This window comes from Vollenhovia emeryi, unplaced genomic scaffold (genome assembly GCF_000949405.1).
Source record: "Vollenhovia emeryi isolate VEMERY1.0 unplaced genomic scaffold, V.emery_V1.0 DF939158.1, whole genome shotgun sequence".
Taxonomy (NCBI): Eukaryota; Metazoa; Arthropoda; class Insecta; order Hymenoptera; family Formicidae; genus Vollenhovia; species Vollenhovia emeryi.
Window position 1 is genome coordinate 1,548,893 of NW_011967208.1, and position 21,438 is coordinate 1,570,330.

Below are 21,438 nucleotides of genomic sequence, written 5' to 3' on the forward strand. Positions count from 1 at the left end.
TTAATAATTGAGCACAATGTAAACGTGCAGGAGCGAATCACCGTCGGTGGAAAATAAATTTTCCGCGGGTTTTCGCAATCGTTCAACGATGGTCGGTAATTTTTGACGGGCTCTGATGCGGGTTGTTGCATTTAATGCCGTGGAACAAATCATGCGCACCAGCAAGCTTGATGTTATCAATTCGTTCGATTGATGTAGGTTTCGCGGCATATGTTGCATGAAATAAATACACGCGGAATCAATTGACTTACGTATACAGTCAAGTAAAAACTTAAAAAAAAATAACCACGCTACAGCGCGAAAATACACCGGTATTTTTAATAAACGATAATACGCTCAGGTAAATAACTCGCGTGAATTTTCGCTTTTTGATCGTAGTGCAGTATTTAATCAAGAACACTTGATTCGTCACTTTCAACTACAATCGAATACTTTTTGTAACGTTCGGCAAGTTATACGGATGTGTCTGTTTGGCTAAGTGCCAACTTTCGACAAATAGGAATAATTTCAAGCGCCACTTGCGAACTATGCCAATAGTCCGTGTTCGCCATTACCATTATCGTTCTATTCTTTTTAGTCTACCTTTTTTCAGACTAGATATCTATGACGGCGTACATCTTTTATTACATTTAATTGTTTACAACGCAATCTTTTTATCGTTTGCATAAATAAAGGTTTATGTTGTAAAAGAAAGCAGACACTGTGAAAAGAAGGCGCGGGAATTAAAATCACGAGACATTAGGTTTATGGATGACGTTAACGGTCCTGTCTCACCACTTTACTACCATAACGCCAAGGAAAATAATTCAAACAGAATGTAATCAATGCACAAGCTTAATTGTCGTAAATTATCATATAATGCTCAGGTTACGAGCAACGTGATATTTATGAACTTTGTCCTCCGTGAAAATTCATCGTGGCGAAGCTGTTTTATGAAACCTCATCCTATTCTAAATGCACGTAATTATCTTTTTCTTACATTATAGTCGTCCGAAAAAAAAAAACATTAGCGAGTGTTTTAATCGTCAAATATAAATATGTTCGGTTCTGATATTTCGCTATGCATTGAAGGTCCGAGAATATAACAAAAGCGCGTTGTATCTCATCAATTTATCAATGGTAAATGAATCTAGGCGAGGCGCGGATGAAATTTTGTGTGTCCAGCGCGAACGAAGGCGGAAGCGGCACATAGAAATTGTACGAGACAGTTCGGACGAAGCATTCACGAATGCTAACTCGGTTTATTAGACTGTTTGGTCCGGAAGGAGTCAAGCCGGAACGATTCGTTGGACTGGTTATCGGACAGTAGGTACGGTACCTACCGTCGCGGCAATACCGCGCCGCTATAGCGCAGGCAAATAATTCGTATTTACATGAACGTGTACTCCCCGACGCGGCGGAGGCGTTAGACCGACAAATCGAATTACAGACGCGAATCGCTAACCGCATCAAGTCACTGTCGGCTACCTTGCATCCCCTTGCACTGTCTGACTAACCCTTCTCGCCGCCCGCGGATGAGGGATAACTCGGTTGAACTCGGTATCGGTGATGCGCTGGCATACTACATAATTGGCTCACAACGATTGGCCAAGACATACCGCCGGCGACGTTATATTGCTCAATAATGTGTCCAATTAGATGTCGTACGAACGCCAAACGGGTGTATGTACGCTTGTCACGTTTGTAATAACAGTCGAAAGCAATACCCAATAAATTCCGCTAAATATTGCATCAAGGAAGTTGTCTTGATCCAAACATGTAAACGATATATTTAAAGTAAGGGAGAATAGGATATAGCACTGCGCGCGCTATTCAGCTTTAATAAGAGATCGTTGAAGAGCGATTACATATGCAAACTAATATTTAAACGTTGTACGATTGTTGAAAACTCGGCGATATAATAGCAATTGTGATGAAATAATATTAAGTCGTATTGTTAAATATATGGATAGATTATAAACGATTAGAATTGACGCATGGTCAGAATAAATACAGTTAATAATTGTATAAGTAGACTTTTTACTAAAATCTCTTCTAATTCATCCATTTTAAAGCAATCGATTTATGAAAGCTCGTGTTTATTTGCAAACCTGCGCGTTCTTGAATTCCAACGTGCATTTTACATAATGTAGATCTAATGCGAGTTTTATATAGATCCACATTTCGCCAATTAAAAATAAAATTTACCACTCACCGATACGATGCGCGACAGCGGAGTTATCTGCATCGTCATCTGTAAAATATACGATATATGATTATTATAGAATAATTATTAAAAAACGAAATTATTGCGTCAATTATTTTATACATTCTTTAAATAGATATGAAATAAGATGATTATAAAGTACTCGAAAAAAATCTCTTTCTTTTAAATATAAACTCAACAAAATTTCAACGTACATTTTTGTCTGTAACTCTCACTCGAATCGTTCAAATGAATAGGACAAACAGTGAGCAGATACTTAATTTGCGAGTATCAAATAATATATAAAATATAAAACACTCACCTCATGGTTGCTCCGCCGTTGCCCGATGCCTCCCAGACCTCCTCATCCTCTCAGATCTCCTTGTTGCACAATATTCACTCGCGAGAACGTACGCGCGAAATTTTGCGTGACACTCCCGTACGCGACGTAAAACACTGCGAAACGCACAAAGTATTCGTGCGTCGTATGACTTTCCATCGCGCAAATGTTGGAAAGCATCTGCGATAAAGTAGTTATTAATCCGCGACAAAACGATATTTTACAATGCGAATTGTCAAACTATCTAATCCTTACGCGAAATGAATTGTGTCGGCGATACACTCACTAAGATCAAGTCTATTAGTTGTAACAATTAAGATAATTCTTGATTATATTTCGAAATATACCGTAGCGACTTTCCTTGCTTCCTGCCTGTTTGAGCCACGAAGTATAACAGAACGAAATACAGCACACAAATACTAGAGCCGTACACCAGCAAATTTCTTTATCGTTTCTCGAAACTGAAAGATAGATTGCACCGAAAAAGACAGATAATTCAAAGCGCGATACGCAAAGGAGATGTAATCGCGAATAAAGTACTACAGTTCGCGTTTATATTTTAGATGAAATGGTCTCGTGAAATATCTTTCGTTGAAAAAGCCGTCGCCTCAACTAGCAAATCGTTTCTCCTTACAAATTGTAGAAATTTAATAATTAATCGACGAACGTTACTCGCTACTGATAAACGTGTACTATTCATAGCGTTTTATCCTCGCACTCATCGCGATCGCGTTTCGGAAACTGATAACGTAAAAGTAATACGACGCACGGAGCAACTCCCGACGCGGCCTGCCGGCTCGAGGCTCGGCGAGCGAATGATAGCGAGGCGACCTTCACCTTCGCGTACACAATAGCACGCAGTAAGTACGTCGTACGCGCGGGGGGCAAAACAAAAAACGAACGTTGAAAGTTCGTTGTCCCACGACTACGAAATACGAAGTGAATTGTGAATAGAAAATTCTATACCTATTATTTCTAAATACTTTGTCCAGTGACTATTACTATACATTTTGCGTATAATTCTGCGGGTCATTTGTACTGCTTAAAATTTGTACTCGGAGATTTTGCCTCAATTTAGGTAATATACGTGCAAATGTATATTACTTAATTGCAAAATTTTATTTATTATAAGAAACTAGACATAGCATGTGCGCCTTCGTGCGCGCTATGTAGCTTTAGTTTGTATTTATTCGTGATCTTAACACATTAAGATTTTCTTCGTGCAAAAAAAGACGCAATGTAAGAAGACGTAATCTGACGTTAAAAAACTATCGAAATATACACGGTCTCTGTGTTAACAGTACTTTCGCAACATGAAGTGAACCAAACGAGAAAACCAATTAACGCGGAATATCGCGGAAAAGTGTTAACAATTAAATTTCTCACATGCCTGTTTGAAAAGGGGACTTCATCTAATATGATTTGCGTAAAGATATTTCACAGAAATTTGAGAATGATAATAAAGTATTTAGAAACGAACTCAATTGCAGCTTTGTATAAAACTGGTTAAATTTGACGAATATAAAATTGAAAAGATGATTTTTTCATGGTTGCGAAGAAGAGATTGAGCAAATTTTAATTTGAAAGTATATTCTGCCGTGCCGGAGTAAGCCGCATTATGTAAATAGGGAAATCTATATTACCGAGTTATATGCCGAGTTATGTTCACCATTTTGCAGAATTAGATTGCACTGCACCTATTGCCATCAGAAACTGCATGATTTATTTTGCGCGTTCTGTAAACGCTATCCTGTGCTTTATGAGAGACAGTAACGCGGTTTGACCACTGGTCAATGATGTACCAGTATTAGCTATAATTGGCTGGAACCGTATTGATCTAACCTTCATGTAGGCGGTGTTATCTCCTATCCTTGCTGTGTAATTAGTTATGCTGGCGAATTTACATAGGTATACAGCACAATAAGTCGTTTAGTAGAATTCTCGCGAAAGTCAACAAATCTAGAGATCTTCACATGCTACGTCAACAAGTAATTGACTTATGTGTATGTGTGCGAAACGTATAAAAAAAGATGATATCGAATATACCCATCAAATAGAAATAGATAATAAAATTGTTTGTTGCCAATCGACGATATAATTGATCTACTGGAGATTCATCAAATTCCGCTGCCCTCGCTGCGAGATATTTTTGCTTTTGGCAATTTAGCCGTCGGATTAAATTTAACCGGTTTTAACTCTTTCACCCGCATTCTAGCAATTTAACGTTAACGTATAGCATATTTCGCAATTTCAGAAGAACCATCTTTAAATATGTACTTTTCCCGGGCTTTAATTTGCTGCTGCATCGTGCCGCGTACGTACGTAAAGCAATGTAACTATCACGAAGACGGAGTGTATCTCGCGACTTGTAACGCACCGTTATGAAAAACGTATAAGTCTGTAAAGTAACACAGATTCAAAGGGGAGCCCCTCTCTGTAACGGCTCAGTACCGGTTTCGAGATTTTTCCTACCCCGTTGTCAATGCGATATCGACTTTGTAATTGAGCGTTACAGGTGTTCCGAGCACTCGAACGATGCCGGCAAATTGTTCAATAACTGGAACAAATGTATATTTCGACGGTAAAGTTGTCCGAGATACGCGACGGACGCGGCTGGCGCTGACAGCTACGCATTGCGCATTTCACGGTCCGGTTTAATTAAGCGATTATTACTGCTTATTACGGAAAATATCGGCGCTGCTCCCAGATGACTTCGCAGAAATAATTTCCCTATCGCGTTCATAATTTCTACGATTAATTAGACTTCGATCTGGTCAAGTGATAACAGCGAAAATTGTTGAAAATCTAGAACAGCCTCGATGCAAAGCTTTGTCAGGAAGCGAAAGCGAATATTGCAGATATATCATTATCATTCACATGCATGACAATTGCATTAACCTTCGATGTCATCCAATTCAATCAAACTCTAAAATGCATTTGTGATCTCGTTTTTCCCGTAAAATTATTAAATTAATCACGAAATAGCACCTACTGTGTTCTATCTCGAGCGTTCATTTTGCATTGATTAATCAACTGAAAATTCCTCCAGGAGAGAAATTAGTACTATTTATTAATGATTTTTTTAGTCACTTATTTTACAATCGGTATTAATATTACTGTCGATAGAATTTTGATATGCGGATACGAATTTGGAAAACTGTAATCGTTTATTATGTTCAATGCTTTGTAATTCGCTGTTATAATTCGCAAATTTGTTGTAATGTAAATCTATCGTGTGTAATAATTTCAACTAACTCATCATACATCTCATCTGCATGACGTAATTCTTTGTCGGAATTTTCACATGTGCACATGCCAGTCCCGCACTAATGCACTTTTCTCTCTGCACATTCCTTGACGCACAGGTCTACCCAGGCCTATTTATCTCACAGGTATGTAAGCAATCTGTAGGGAAACACGAATGTATCGCATACAGATTTGATGTTAATATTATACGCATTCGCTTATTATCCATCATCAATTATCTGTTAACAAACAACATAATGCAATACAACAAACTAATTAGTGGAAAACATTACAAACAAATATTTCGTTTATTAATTTCTCAACAATTATTTTCTCATATCTTTGGTGTCATTAATGTTGCCTGAAACTTTGATATTAAATATATATTCCTTTTGTCTCGTCGACTACTAAACGGAGCTAGCCATTGACTCGCTTGCCGATGTAAAGAATTGCGACAATTATGAGACGCTAAACTATTGTTTATTATGTGGCTTGAATAATTGTCTTGACATTTACAACACACATCCATAAGTTATAACGACTCGCTTAATAGATTTTAATCCGCAGGACCAGGGACCGAAATTCCATTATCCCACATCCGAGTTACCACAACCAAGTTACGTAGCTTCACGAAAGCGCGATAGACCACTGTATTGCAGTTAAACTTGATTTACAATAATGTGCTCTGTAACATTAACAACCTTTAATGGTTATACATTGCTCCAATTATGTATATATGCTCAACATGGTATCGGTTTATAGCGTCATCGTCGGCTGTTTTGGCTAATTCGCTATAACTGGCGCCCGCGCAAGTGATATAAAATGCCAGAGATGAAAAGGATGTAGAATTTATAAAACCGCGTTTCAATGTTTTCGAATATCAATTGGTCCCCCCCCCCCTCTGATATAAGGTACGAGCTTTTCGTGGGTAGACCCTCAAATATTTTTGTTACCCTCAACATGCCCGGTAGGCATTCTTTTGTGCTCTTTATGTTTAGGTAACTTTAATTATTCTTTGGTGGAGTTCCTTTCAAGTTTCAACAACTTTATAAGTAACTTAACTACGGGAACGCCCGCAACACTGAGCCCCGAAGGGCCAATGGTGAAAGGGTAGAAATGGAAAATTCTTAGTATTGCCCTATTGAAACTCACCACAATTACTATGTTTCAAACGCAAGAACTTACGACATTCTCAGAAAATACATCCATTATTAATGTATACGTAGATGCATGTGGATTACTTGAACGTGTATGCACGACACAAAGCGGAACACGTAACGCATTGCGTCGTGTCGCTGTCGCAGCTTTTAATGTGCATTTATGAATAATGGCACCGGAATAGCAATATACGCCGTTAATGTCTCAATTATAGTACTCAACTATTATTCAGTATTTCCTTGTATATTCCTTCGCCTATAATGGGTAATCAATTTCGTGTAATGGCAGATAGATTCTTTGAATTTGCATGCATAAAATGTTACGAGGAGATGCCTAATTATTGATGCCGCTTAATTGCTCGCAGCGTTTCTACGGGCAGACTAGAATTTCATGAATGCCACGTAAGAGAGAACAATATCGCGATGCAATGGATGGAATTACACCGATACAATCAATAATTCACAAGATAAACACCGGATATTTTGAATTTATTGGTGTGTTAAATAAATCTGTTATTTGAGAAATCAAAAAAATTATCGAAGTTCTTCAAAGGTTATTCAATAGTTATGTTCTCTAGTTCTTTCATATCAATCAACGTTAACAGATAGTTAGATTTCTCACATAATCGATACAATTTCACACAAAGTTGCTAATATTAAATCACACATGTTTACGCAATATAACGTTCTATATCGATGTTGTTTAGCACATTATTTAACAAATATTATTCATGCGTTTTATTAAAGCGTGATTTGCGCTATAAGGAGCAATGTGCATTTTAATAGGAAAGAAATACGATTTTGCACTTTCAGATACCGGTAGGGATTCCCCTCCGGAACCCGCGCCACCGGAAGTACCGCCGCGTGGACCGTCTTTACACGCAACGCATACTTTACGCACGCAACAAAACCGAAATGGTTGCCCACCGAACGCATCAGGAAGTTTCACTGTGCCAAGTGACCAAATGCCGACTGAGACGTACTCGGGTAAGTAACAATTTACCCGATGCCACGTTTTAATTGTGTCCGGAAAAGTTCTATTTTTAAGCTACGAACCAAAGATACAACATAAAGTTAATTTTGTTAATAGGTTTAAACGCGTACAGGCTCCTCTAAAAGATTTCCCATGTAAAATTCGTACGCGAGTGTGTATTTACTTCTCCATAGACTAGTATGAATGCATGTGCGAACGTCAACGTCGCGAGCACTCCATGAAAAGAGCAATATAATGACGATTGAATCGTAACATGATCCATTCCACTGTCGCGGATACCGTTATGTGACGCGGTTCAGTTTTCACCGACGAATGTTTAATTTGGTGCATGCTCCGGCGCCAATTATGTAGATGTGCAGATGTGTACGCAGCGGTATGGGGTATCTGTTTAAACTAATGGGGTGTAGATTAAGGGGGAGGGTTTGCATTAAAGCACCCGTTAATTCATTGTAAATATACTCAGCGTATATTCGTTTCTCTATATTTCTATGTACATACCATTAGTATATTCCTGTGACTAAACATCGTTTGTACTGGTCGTGACGATTTTGAACATTGGAACGTGCATGTGCACGGAGATTACATACACGCGCGATTAACGTATGGTTACATTCGATTCACGTACCACTGTGCTAAACATTTATATAATAATAGAAACACGATATATTAACAAGCGCGATTACTCGTGTGCGATGACAGCTAACGAGGCTGTCGGTATTATAATTTGCAACATTTTATTATACACGATTATTCAATTTCTTAAAATTATAAGAAATTGTAATTGTGCGATACGCACGTTTAATCTACCGATACAGTTTACGATAACTCGAATGCTGAAAAGTGTTCTCGCGCATTTCGAATTTAAAAAAAGATACGAAAATAAAAAAAACGTAAATCCGTGATCTTTTATGGGAATACAAACAAAACGTTATTCGGCGCACTTTATTTCCACGGGATCACTCGAATTTTACGACAAGTGTTTTGCCAGTATATCGAATGCTCACATGGCTCACTATGCTTACACGGGAATTTATTGTAATGCATTCTCGATAATCCGTATCGTTTTAACGGAGCGCAAAGTTTGACCGAACGCAGCGATTCGCCCTCGCGCAAAGAACTGCGCGCGCTTTCAGTCCAGTGCAATTCAATAATATTGGTTCCGCGTCAATTACTAATAATTAATATAAACCACGTGCTGCATATAAACATAGATTTCGTGTAGACAAATCTTGGGGGATAGCTACGCTTTATGTGAATATAATATGATCCCATGCTAAAATACGCATGCGCTATGTGGTACCAAATCAGCTGCCGGGAAATTATTGAAAGTTACTCGTATATTGTTCACGTACACAACGAAACAGTATTTAATGCAAGCACCATAGAGATAGTAAATGCGCACGCAAATTGGCGCGATGTTGTAATCCTGTTGCTTCAAATTTATCGATACGCATCGAAGTGCGAAAATTTTAGGAATCTAGTGGAGCACATCCAGTAACGCGAAACACAAAATGCAATATTTTCCGAATAATATTATAATCAGGGGAAAGGATGAGTATCAGAACCACAAACATTTCAAAATATATGAATAATAATTTTCTTCTTCGCCGGTAATTAAATAACGGACAAATAATATGATTGGGCACAGCTGGTTATAATTTTGATTGAAAGAACTGCGCTAGTAATTTCGAATTGTGATATTATTTTCTGTCACGACGAGTAAGTTTTCGTTTATTATATTACGCGTGAAAAATTTTTATTCTTTATCAGCAAGCCAATATCTATGCGTAGCTGTTTTCCAAACTTGCAAACGACCACGGTATGATGCACACGTATGTACATTTGAACGCAATTAGATAGATTTTATATACAATAAATCGAAATATTTAAAAGTTATTATATATGAAAAAAACGAAAAGTCACATAGCTTCGACTTATTGAAAACATTTCGAGAGACTGCTTTTACCCTCGACGGTCGAGCAGATAATTTGCGAGGAAAAATTCACGTTATCTCCGGGACTGTCTAGGGAGAGATCGATATTATTATCTGCGGTACTTAAGCTTCGCGCATTTTTGCATAACTGGAAATTAGAAATAATTATTGTTGCACCTCGGGGAGCAGCGGTGTCGCGCAACAGCGACGCGGTGCACGGCAGATAACTCCCTCAATGCCTCTTTCGCGGGATATGCTCATCGAAAGTCACGTGAATAAGTAACGGAGGATTACTCTGGAGAGACTTCTATTCATTTTGCGATATCAACGATTGCATTTATATTGAATAGAGATAATGATTTTATTAATTTCTCGCTATATATCATGTGAGAAATGTGCAATATTAATTTCGAGAACTCCTGCGGGAAAGGACATAACCATTTATATAAGAATTTACATTATAATATTAAGAGATAAGACTGTGCGTTAACACCAAGAATAACGTGGCTGTTTATGAAGTGAGTATAGCAAGAGAAAGTCATGTAATGAACAGATTGGAGATGCACCCGGACTAAGTAAGTTACATGCAGTTGGTTAATGACACTTCATAACTTTGCTCTAAGTACAAGTGGCCACCCATAGTTCTGTAAAGTTTACGGAGCGTACGCGAAGCACTCACTCGGTTTCCCCGCGCATCTCTTTCTCTCGTTAAGAAGCATTTGCCAAGATAATTATGAATATAACTCCAAGTGAAACTTGCTTGTCCGGCGACTTTATGGCGAAAACGATGCCGCCGAGCTGTACACCGCATATAGAATTTCCCAATATCTTTCTATGTGTAAGATACCAATGATATATTTTCACTTTGCAATGGCACACCTCGTAATCACAGCGAGTGTTAAAGTTTAAAGATTCGGGTGGAGATAAGGCGTCGCTTTGATCGCCAGCACGTTCGAAATCTGACGAAATTGACGGAAACGCAAAATACTGCGCCAACAACCAAGCTTCAGAATAAATGGGTTTGCTTAATTATCCACGCGCACAATATCAAACTGAACATGAATTACATTGAAACTAGGCGCGAGGTCATTAGCTGCTACCGAGGGGAGATCGTCACACACCACTTTACCCCAGCTGATTTTCTAGAAGGCACCGCCCCACGATATGACGCTTCAAAGGATCCCTTTAATCGTTTTGAGTTCCAACGGGAATTTCTACTACCGCGCCTTCTCCGCTCCGAACTTTCGCATCTTGCCAAGGATGAACTCGATCTACGAGCCGTTGTTTGCTCACGCGGGGGGGGGGGGGGTGAAAGGCGGGCGAATGTTTGCCTTCTTCTGGGGTTCCTCGCTTCCTAATGTCTTGCCGAGATAGAGGCCGCGTGTCGTAAAGTGGACGGAAATTTTATTAGTATAATCGTCGCATTAACACCGAGGTCATAGCACACACGAGAAAGTGGGTATTATAAGAGGGGGTGGCGAGGGGTTATAGAGGGTGGAAGTCTTGGGTTGTGATTGGTTGACCGGAGAGACGATCGCAGATAGAGCCGCGAGGACTGCGCAATGCTTCGCGCCCTCCTGCTGGAATTGCTCTATATTAATTACCGGCTCGCTAATTACTATTTATTAGAGACTGGCGCGCACGCCACGTGGAGGCGAGTCGAGACGCGCCATTATCGCTTCGCTTCGAACGAGCACCTACGTCGTAGCGTCGTTTCAAGGCAACTTCGTTACGCCGTTCGATTACATCTTGCACTGGCGCTGCAAGAACATTGAAGCGATCCCGTATCCGATCCTCTCGAGCATCCTTTAACACGTATCGATCCTTTTTCGCCCGAAACGTCTAGGATATCCCTTTATGTCTCATATAAGGCATCGCACGAGGTCTCGGAAAGTTATATCGTATATTTTGCTGCGTTATCGAATAATGAATGCATATTGCGCGCTTTTGTACCTTGACACAAAAACGAGAGGAGAGACGAGTGAAAGGGACAATTTTTTAATTTTTAATAAACAAGTAATTAAATTTACACGGCGAACACGTTTTAAAGGTACGCTCATTTCTGCGTAGTTACTATCAAAGAAGAAAGTTTACGACGGCGATAACGCGTGCCGTGACAAATTGCCTTTAACCTATTGCGCGTCGGCTTAAGGATGCAAGATACATCTCCGGCGATAAGTAAAACGAGCACACCAGCAACGAGAATATAATAGGACACTTTTTCCACAATTTATAGAACGTTCAGGACGTTATAGGAGGATACAGTCTCATCGGCTATTAAATTCTCGCTTTGCACGCCAGATGAAACGCATTGCCGTTTTTGAATCCGGTAGTATTTGCCTTACAACTGGCATGATCATGAATTGAACAATGCTGCTATTGCTAGCTCAAGTATGAAAATTTTTTATACTCTTCTTTTTTACAGAGTACACATTAATTGGAAAACTGCATATTCAATTATAAAGGAATAATAGAAAAGCGAACTAAAGTAAAAGGGAAATTAGATTCTGCGTGATTAATTATCTAAATAAGATAAAATAAGCTTAATATTTTAATTCTTTGACATAATATGCTAATTTATTTAATCCCTATACTTCTGCTTGAGAAGATTATATTTAATGGATCTCTGCACCACCACTTACTTGAATATTGCATTAGGTCATATTTTATTCGTAAGTCCTCATTAAAGGATAATGCAACATCAATTATCGATTCTCTAAAGTAGACTAATTAATACATATGTATAGCAATAAGTATATAAATGGGCCTTGTGTAATTGGGAATTGTGCGTGAAAATACATTAATTTCGCAAAATTGCATAATTTTTTAGATAAAAATTACTTTTCTAAACTGGTTCATATGTACAACTTTGATTTTTCATTAATGATGTTTTGTTGGAAGTTTTTCTCTGAGAAATGCCCGACGAAAGTCCGCGTAGTGGTATACGAAGTAAGTGGTGCACGAAGATATAAGCAATCTGATAAATGCGCGAGAGGCTGCCACAGAATACGTCAATATTCTGTCTTTAGCTGAAGGGGGGCTATTTCAGGAAGCAGCATGAGATTAACTCGATCCCGCGAAATGGTACGACCGCTCAAAGTGGACAAACGCGATGTCCTGGCTGCGCCCGGTGCGCCACTTCGACCATGCAGAAGATAGATATGGCCGGTGGAATAAACATGGAACCGCGCAGAAGCCACTTCATATTTCAGAGCATCCGAGTGAACTTCTGTAACGGTGGACGCGCATTAGACAGACTAATCCCGCCGGTATAGGGCCCGCACTAGTTTCGCGCAATTTCCGTCGTTCCTGCATCCACCAGCCACCGCTGATTACCTACACCGCACACATCTACTGGTTACATCGTTTTGCTTATTTTGCTTTAAATAGAGATATTTTGGAACGAAGAGGGAGAGAGAGAGAGAGAAACTATCCCATATTAAGGTTGCACGCGTTACCGGATGCGGCGCGCGAACGGTAACGGGAAGCCTCTACAGCATTATTCTAATAAGAATTATAGCCTATAATAAATCTTGGCCGGGCTCGAACGCTTCTGCGGGGCGCTACGGAAGAGATAGGGCCGGCTCGATTCATTGATTATCCATTATTGTGAAACATGCGCCGAAAGTAACGAACATAATCGAACGTGAGCGAGCAGCTTTTCGTTGTTTTACGGAAAGTTGTACGTGGTCTACGGTGATGTATCGATCGTATCAGAAATTATACCTGCATGTGTAAACACTTGCAATAACTAACTCCGGTCTTACTCCCTCATAATCTCCTAGTAATTTATCTCTCGGAAGTGAATATCGTGCGCTTTCGATGCGTTTCTTTCACGTGGCGGACAACTATGTACTCGGAGGACGCTATTCGAGACAAACGAGTTGCATTGTAGACACACTCCTATGCAAGGCCTAATGGTGTTTCGTACTCGCGTGAGACGAGTTTCTTCCTATAAATCCTCCACCTTACCATTCACTTCTCTCTCCCTCTTTCGCTTCGACTTTCTTTCTTTGTCGCGTGCGCCCTAACCTTCGTTCATCTAACCACCCCTGCCGAGTTTCCTCATTGTGGTACCAAGCAGCATAACTCAAACTGTCCTCGTGGTACCGATGCGAGCCTTGGATTTAGCACGAGATCTTATCGTCCAGACAACAATAGCGCCGCCGCCTAGGAGAACTGAAATACTTATCGTCTTTGCAATGCTTGGCTCGCGTGAAAATTTATAAGATGTCCACAAGTTGAAACGGGAGACTATTTTCGCTCAAGAATACGTGCTGTGCGTCACGAAATTTTTACATATTCTATCGACAATGTGATTCCCGTCTAGAGGACAACAACAAATAACCATTCAATCAATAGAGATTTTAATCAATAAATCATAAATCAAAATTAAAAATATTATAAAGCAAGTACGTCTCATAATTTTTCAGAAAAAAGACCAATAATGAAATAAAAGATTGTTTTGCTAAAAAATGATTATAATCGACTGTGGGAAATTTGACTGTAAACTTTCACCGCAAGGGGATAATACAAATATAAAAATTTGATTAAGAATGCTCGAGGAATATTCGATGTTAATCATTTATACATAATCATTGAATTATACTCATCAACTTCCAGTCAGCAAACACTGGCCAAAATAAAATTGCGACGTTGAGCATAACAACGCACACTCTTACGAGAGATATGGAAATAGGGGGGTGGCATTAATGCCACATTTAATGCGGTACGCTTACGCGTCGCGATTATCGAATTTACGCCTTGAATCGAATATTAGCTTCCGGAAAAATATTGCAGAGGCGGAACACCCACTTTCGGCTGAAAGCAATTTTCAGCTTAAAGGCTTCCACGGCTTTTATAGCGTCGATATATTTTTCCAATAATATCTCTGTACGCGGACGACTGCCTATGGCTCGAGCGCGGCCGGATGGCGCGAGGAGGTTCGCTCGCGGAATGTGGAAACGAGATAGAATAGTTTACAATCAAAATCCAGCCAGCGAAGCAGACTCTTAAGCAACCTCCATCTCGCGGTTAAAAGTGAAATCCAATTTCCGCTAACGGAGACTTTTTCTTAATATAATAACCAACTTCCGAGCTTCGCGACCACCCTGAGAGCGCGGAAACTCCGATATTCTGCGGAGCGAAGACCGCAAATATTCAAAATACGCGATAATCGAATTTCGATGGATAAATTAACGGGCAAGACATCCGTTCGCGATTTGTTGTTCGAAGAGGGAAAATTGCGGTCGGATTTAAACCGGAAGAAATGAACCTGGTGCAAATTAAGTGTAAAATATTTGATATTCGGCGAAACGAGGCAGCGTCGGAGTATCTGGTCGTGCATTCAATTTATATCGCTGCCGAAATATTTCCGGCGCGTGTTCGTCAGTCGTTAACCGTTATATTCAACTTTCCCAAAAATCTTATCGTACTTGTGTAGTATTTCTAGTTGAGCGCAATCGTGCTTCGTGACTTTGGCGTACTCTAACGACCGACTGGAATTCGTAGGACGAAACTGACGAAGCGGTAATAAGAAAGTGCGAGGCTGTAGCACCAGAAAGGAATTGTGCAATTAATTCGAGATTAGTACGCTCTAGAAACCGAGGCAGTAATTTAAGTTCACTGTGTACCCGTCGAATACGAGGTATCAGCAAAACAAGCAGTGATAAATGGAAAAAAGAATACCGTGCCATTGCTGTTAATACCACAAATAAACTCGCAAGAATATTAAGAGCAAGATAATGGTTTTTTGTTGGTTTACTTCAGAAATTGCCGAGTAGTTACCCCATTCGTTAAAATGTCTTTGTGAATAATATTGTAAAATGACGAAAACCCCCAGAGCTGTAGGAAACTCACTTGGCTTGAAAGAAAACATTAATTTTGCCATTTAGATAAAAGTAGTCACCTCTACATTCACTATTTTCACATAAAGCATATGTAGAGGATTTGCCTCTTGTCTTACAACTGTATTACGAGTTCCGATAATAGAGGACTTTAAAGATTTAAATTTGCATCTCAAAAGTTTAAATTGAGAAGAGGCGATTCAAGTTATTTTTATCAGATCGCTGTAAATTGGAAAGCAATCGTTATTTCGAAGTGGAAATAATTACGTATTCTATAAGTACATGAATGAAAAAAAATAACTTTTGACACTTGTTGAACGCGCAAATTTTATAAGAAATTTTGGCGCTTGGTAATATTTCGAAGATGAAATTAGTCAGGGCAAGGCAACGACCCGTTACAAATTGGAAATGACGCGGCATTAATAATTTAGACTGAATGCGGGAGAAATAACGTTTATCGGCTGACGCTGTAAGCAGAACAAGTCACATCGGGCCAAACAATTCCGATATAAAATCTACTCTCTCGTGTACTCTCCCGGTCTCTCTCCCTCTGTATCGAGATCGCGTACCGATTTCATGAAGAAAGTAAATTCGAAGCTTATGATATTGGCATACAGCTGAATGCACATGAGCCGGCAAAACGAATCGTAATACGAACATGCCGACGCCTTATGTAATAGCGGGGAAAGTAATAGCACTTTCCCGACCGTTTGCGATATTATATCGGTTCTTCGCCTACGCGATATTCGAATAAAAACGCAAAGTTATCTTCCGTACGCACACCCATTCGCGGCGCTTTGGGGTCGTCCCATGTGAGTAATATTTGCAAATAGCGATGATAGCAGCCGATGCTGTTTTTACGGACATCGTTCTGCGCGAATGCTTGCGCTTGAAATTATTTACCTACCATTGACTACTCGGAACGATAACTTGAAAATATATTTCAGCGTAGTGCCGCCTGCAATTTCGCTCGAGCTACTGAAGAACGTTTAGACGACATGAACTAAATTTGTGAGTTGTGAGTTGATTATTAAAATGAAAAAAAATCTACGGTTAACTCACGCCGCTTCATAAATATTCAAATTACTGATAACCCCCCCCCCCCTCTCTCTCTCTCTCGCTCTCGCTTTCTCTCTCTATTTCTCGCCGCCTGGACGTTTATAAACCTCAACGAGCTTCTCGCCTCTTGATTCACTTTTGTTTGCAAATCTCGCGAATGCAATTTAGGGGAATCATTTACGCCAATGAATAAAGTTCGCGACGTTTAAACTTGCGGAGCAGAGCGTTAAACGATGGGCTTCGCCGCTCGCGTTCCCTTAAAAACTCGCGCATAAGTTAATACATTTTCAATAATGTGTTAATTGAATGGAAAACGAACCATCGTACGTGTGTGTACCTTAAATATGTAAAGTCTGCTCTCGGAAATTGATCCGATCGCCTAACACGACGCCCCGTTTTCGTTCTTTCTTCGTTAACGTAATGCGGCGCGGTATTTAACATTTAATTAGAAGGAGTAATTCCAAATATTCGCATGCGAACGTATTAAGATCGTAAAAGGATCTGCCTTTTTTTACAGTGAAGCGGCGTAAATTTATTCGCAGCCGCCTCGGGGACCAGGGCCGACTTAATACAATTAGTAACGTTTCAGGAAGATTACAGAGGAGTTAACAGGTCCAGCACGATACGGGGGCGCGTTTTAAATAACGATTAGAATGAACTATTATGCGCTTATCGCGGGTTACATAATGTTCCGTTAGTAACGATCATAAGTTGCATGCGGGAAACCGGCAGAATCCCAAAGGCGATGGCGTGACCATATCGCGTTATACCACTAGGTGCCACACGTGCGACCGTATGTGCACACGGACATATGTGTCTGTCACGCATACACCCGCGCGCGCGCGCGCGCACACACACACGGCACATTAAGTTCCGTGGGTGTTCAGTGAGCTTCGTGCCGCTTTCTACGGATCGGCTTTATGCGCGAATTTCGTTTGCGCGAAAACGCGCTCACGGGGGTGAAAGATTTTGCCTACTCACGAATAATCTTCGCGATGCCTGAAAGCGCTATGAAGAGAGCGAATGCGCATTACGATTTAGCGAAATGGGATATAAAGTTCCCCGTGGCTGCATGAAACAAAGGTCTTCCGGCGCTGAATAGTGATATTACGTTACACGTTACACGATATTACGTTATTGCTTTTGCTTTATAATTTCAAGACACTAAGCCAATGAAAATTGTAACTCATAAACGAATATCTAGGAAATGAATTTATGTTATTAAAATATGCATAAAGAGAGACTCGATAGTGTACTGCTACTCGATACAATTCGCTTCAAAGGATAGCGTGAGGAATAAATATTTTATTATTAAATGCTGATCAATATTATTTTGGCCGCTGTAACTGCGTATCGAAAATCGAAGAATACCGGTGCAACGGTGTCTCGCGATTCCGTGGCGGAAAATCTCTCCTTGCGCACGTTCAGAAGGCAGGTCGGATAATCTGTATCGAGCGTTCACGCCTGCGATTGCTCTTGGGCGTTCCTGAATTAATATTCGTTGGCTTATTTCATTTCGCGTCGATCGAGGTGTCGCGTTCTTGAAATTCTCGGCAAATTGTCCCCGTCCGCGATCCCTTTTTCTCCTTCTCCCTTCTTCTTTTTTGTCTTCACACAATCTTGCCGCCGCCCGCTGGCCTCCTCGTATTATTTCCGATGACAGTCCCTCCCCCGGCCATTATTCACATTCTGAAAGCTACCCCGCGTGCGGCCTGCGCCATGCGCCATTGGCCGCGCCACGCGGGATAATTAGCAAAGATATTTGCGGCATCGACGTCGCGATAATAATTACGAAACGTATGGCACCAGAAAGCGGGGCTGCTTTCACGTCTCTCATGGCGAAAGTATTTATATAGTACATTACGTTTATATAGTCGCGCGGAGATGGCGAGTGCGGAGAATCTGAGCCGCCGGGGATATTCGAAGAACGCGAACTACCGTTATTGCTCGTTATTTCTTTTCGTCCCTCCGCAAGTCTGGCTATGCCGGCGGTTGACCTTTCATTAATGCATTATTAGATATCCCCTCCCCCTCCCTTTATACAGGTACGGGCAAACTCTTTCGTTGCTCGTCGATGAAAGGTTTTCCCCGCAATCACGTGTACGTAATCCCCTTCTGTTTGAACACGGCATATAATCGTTACGTAACTCTGGTTTCCACCATCTTGGCAGACACTCTTGTAAGATTATGCGACAATTGTTTAAAAATATATCCAATTGTTAACAACTCAATATATAAATAAATGAAATATCCCTCGCGTCTCCTTTTCTTTATGAATTAAGAAAATTTTCTTTTCCTCGAGTACCGATGTGCTTAAATATTCGAAAAATTTCTGCTCCTAGCACTTTCTTTACAACGATGGAAATTCGCTCGGAGAAGAGTACGAAGAGGTTGTTCCACGCTTAAAGCGACCACCGTGTAGCGGCCATTAAAGTAATCTACTTATTTAATACTTCGCGGACTCGGCGCACCATTAATTTCGCTAATTTCCGCAGCCATTATGCATGTAACACGTGCAAGCTTATAATGAGCTAAGCTTCGAACAGTATTAACGAGGAGACGCCCTTTTATCGATTACTACCCTCGCTGATGTTCCTCGTTCGCTTTACGATCGCTTAGAATAAGAACGCCTTCCATCAATATCTGAGCTGGTCTCCGCAATTCGTCTCCGAGATGCTCATTAGGCCACGGGCGAACTAACGATCCGATCGTCGCAAACAAATCGTAGATAAGTGAATTTTCTGTGTAATCTTACATTTTATCATTTGATGGATTACGCGTGAAAATGTGACAGTAAAAAAATTGAAGAACACGACAGTCGATTACCAGCATACCATACGCGAATCAATTTACTTTGAACCAAGCACTTAATCCAAGGCTGCGAGGCACATCGGGATCGTATGTCGTTCATCGTTAATTTGCCATTTCGTAGCCGAGGCGAAGTAATTATTCGGTATTACGCAATTCCGCCGGCGATTGCCGGCAATAGCGGCCAAATTACATCCGGAAGAAAGCCGCGCGGTTTCTTTTCAGACTGTAGCCCGTTTAAAGTTTCATGCGCGGGAAATCGCGCCGAGGCGATTTCAAGTATGCATAGGTTAATCAAAAAGCCGAGTGCGCGGGGTGAAAAAGGCCGCGGCGTGCTACGTTCGATTCCGGACTAAGGCTCGCCGGGGATTCGTGGAGACCCCCTGAAACTGCCTGTCTGGTCGGCTGCGATCGTTGCCAAGCCGACTGCCACAGAATTTAACACCGTCGGTGGCGCGGCCGCTGGTAAATGGCGTGCAGAAGTTAAAATATAATGGCGATGTGTGCGGCACACGGGGCGGCGCACCGCAGCGCGCGGCGAGGGCAGAGCTATGCATAGCAGATTATTTCGCCGTCTCGGCGAAATAAGGTATTGGCACTTTTCCGCAACACCGGCAACCGGGATGAGAGCGGCAAGCTTCTCCCGGGAGGTCCTCTTTAACGTTACCGTCAACGACTTGGGAGTAGACTGCCTCCCTCTTTTAATGAATATTTACGGAGGACGCATTGGTGGAATTTCGCGACTTGCTACGCTCGACACGTTAGACGTCTCCATGCAAATAGACCTCGGCGCACTGACACTGTGGAACGGCGTGCCTTTGTAAGCAAAAGATTAACACGTGCCAATCTCTTCCTCGCGTGTATGTTAATTCGCCAATTACATCCCCGCGTAATACTTCTTTTTTATGTACCGAAAAATATACAAAAATGTCAGGAATAATTGATTGCAGGCTGCACACGTGAACGTACGAACCGACACTGGATGGTGTTTTAATATTTTAAATGCACCCTATGCTCGCATGGCGTACATTTTCCGTTAATAAAAAGGTTAATGAAAACGGCGGTCTTTACGAAAAAAATAAACTGATTAGTTTAAGCCGTTATTTCGAATGGCTTTGCGAGTAAAATGCAGACGTAAATTTTCATGTATAAATGACGGGAGATGCGCGCTTTACAGGCTTTAGCTATGTGCCCTAATTTCCACGTAGATACGTGTTAGCATCGCTGGCTCAGCTTACGAGCTACATTCAATCCCCCGGTTCTTTCACAGCTGATCTCGTAGCAGATCTAGTTGCTAGAAACTTTGCATATCGTAGGGAGTTACGTTAACATTAACGATCTCGTGATGACCCAACTCATTCTGAGAGAATAGCGAATTAGCTTGAATTTAACATACATTTATGTATCGGAACTGTATCGCGGCTACACATTTGTATTTTCGTGTGTAAAATGTAAATTCATAATATATGATTGAAATTGTAGCTTTCGTTGTAAAACAATCGAGCATAGCACGCAGGTTTTATGTTCCTTAAGGGGGGAAAAAAACGAAACCCGATAAAACACGAATACTGGACCAGTAAGTTCTAACTTAATTTTGTATTAATACACATTATCAACTTCACGTTAACGTATTTTACTTCGTAATTCTACTTCATAAATATGTCATAATGTGCAGAGTATTAATATTGTCAAACAGGTATTTCAATAAATGCGCACGCGTACACGCGCGCGCAAGTATACTTCGCCAGACTATAGCTATTTTACGCTACTATTTCGAGAATGTTGCGTATAATATTTTTTTATCCATGCGCGTTAAATATGTATGGAAGTACAACACGTTAGAGAGACACGCTGGGGATGACACACGAGG

General features: G+C 40.7%; 1 protein-coding gene across 5 annotated transcripts in view; it reads left to right on the forward strand.

The window, feature by feature from the left end:
* Positions 1 to 21,438, forward strand: part of LOC105564923 (teneurin-a) — a 348,995-nt gene that overhangs the window by 61,572 nt on the left and 265,985 nt on the right. For 4 of the 5 annotated variants that reach the window (XM_012017701.1, XM_012017704.1, XM_012017703.1 and 1 more), the window contains 2 exons: positions 5,891 to 5,917; positions 7,742 to 7,915. In XM_012017701.1, the coding sequence (XP_011873091.1) occupies positions 5,891 to 5,917; positions 7,742 to 7,915 (201 nt within the window). The remainder of the gene's footprint in view (positions 1 to 5,890; positions 5,918 to 7,741; positions 7,916 to 21,438) is intronic. The other variant, XM_012017705.1, reaches the window with a different exon arrangement.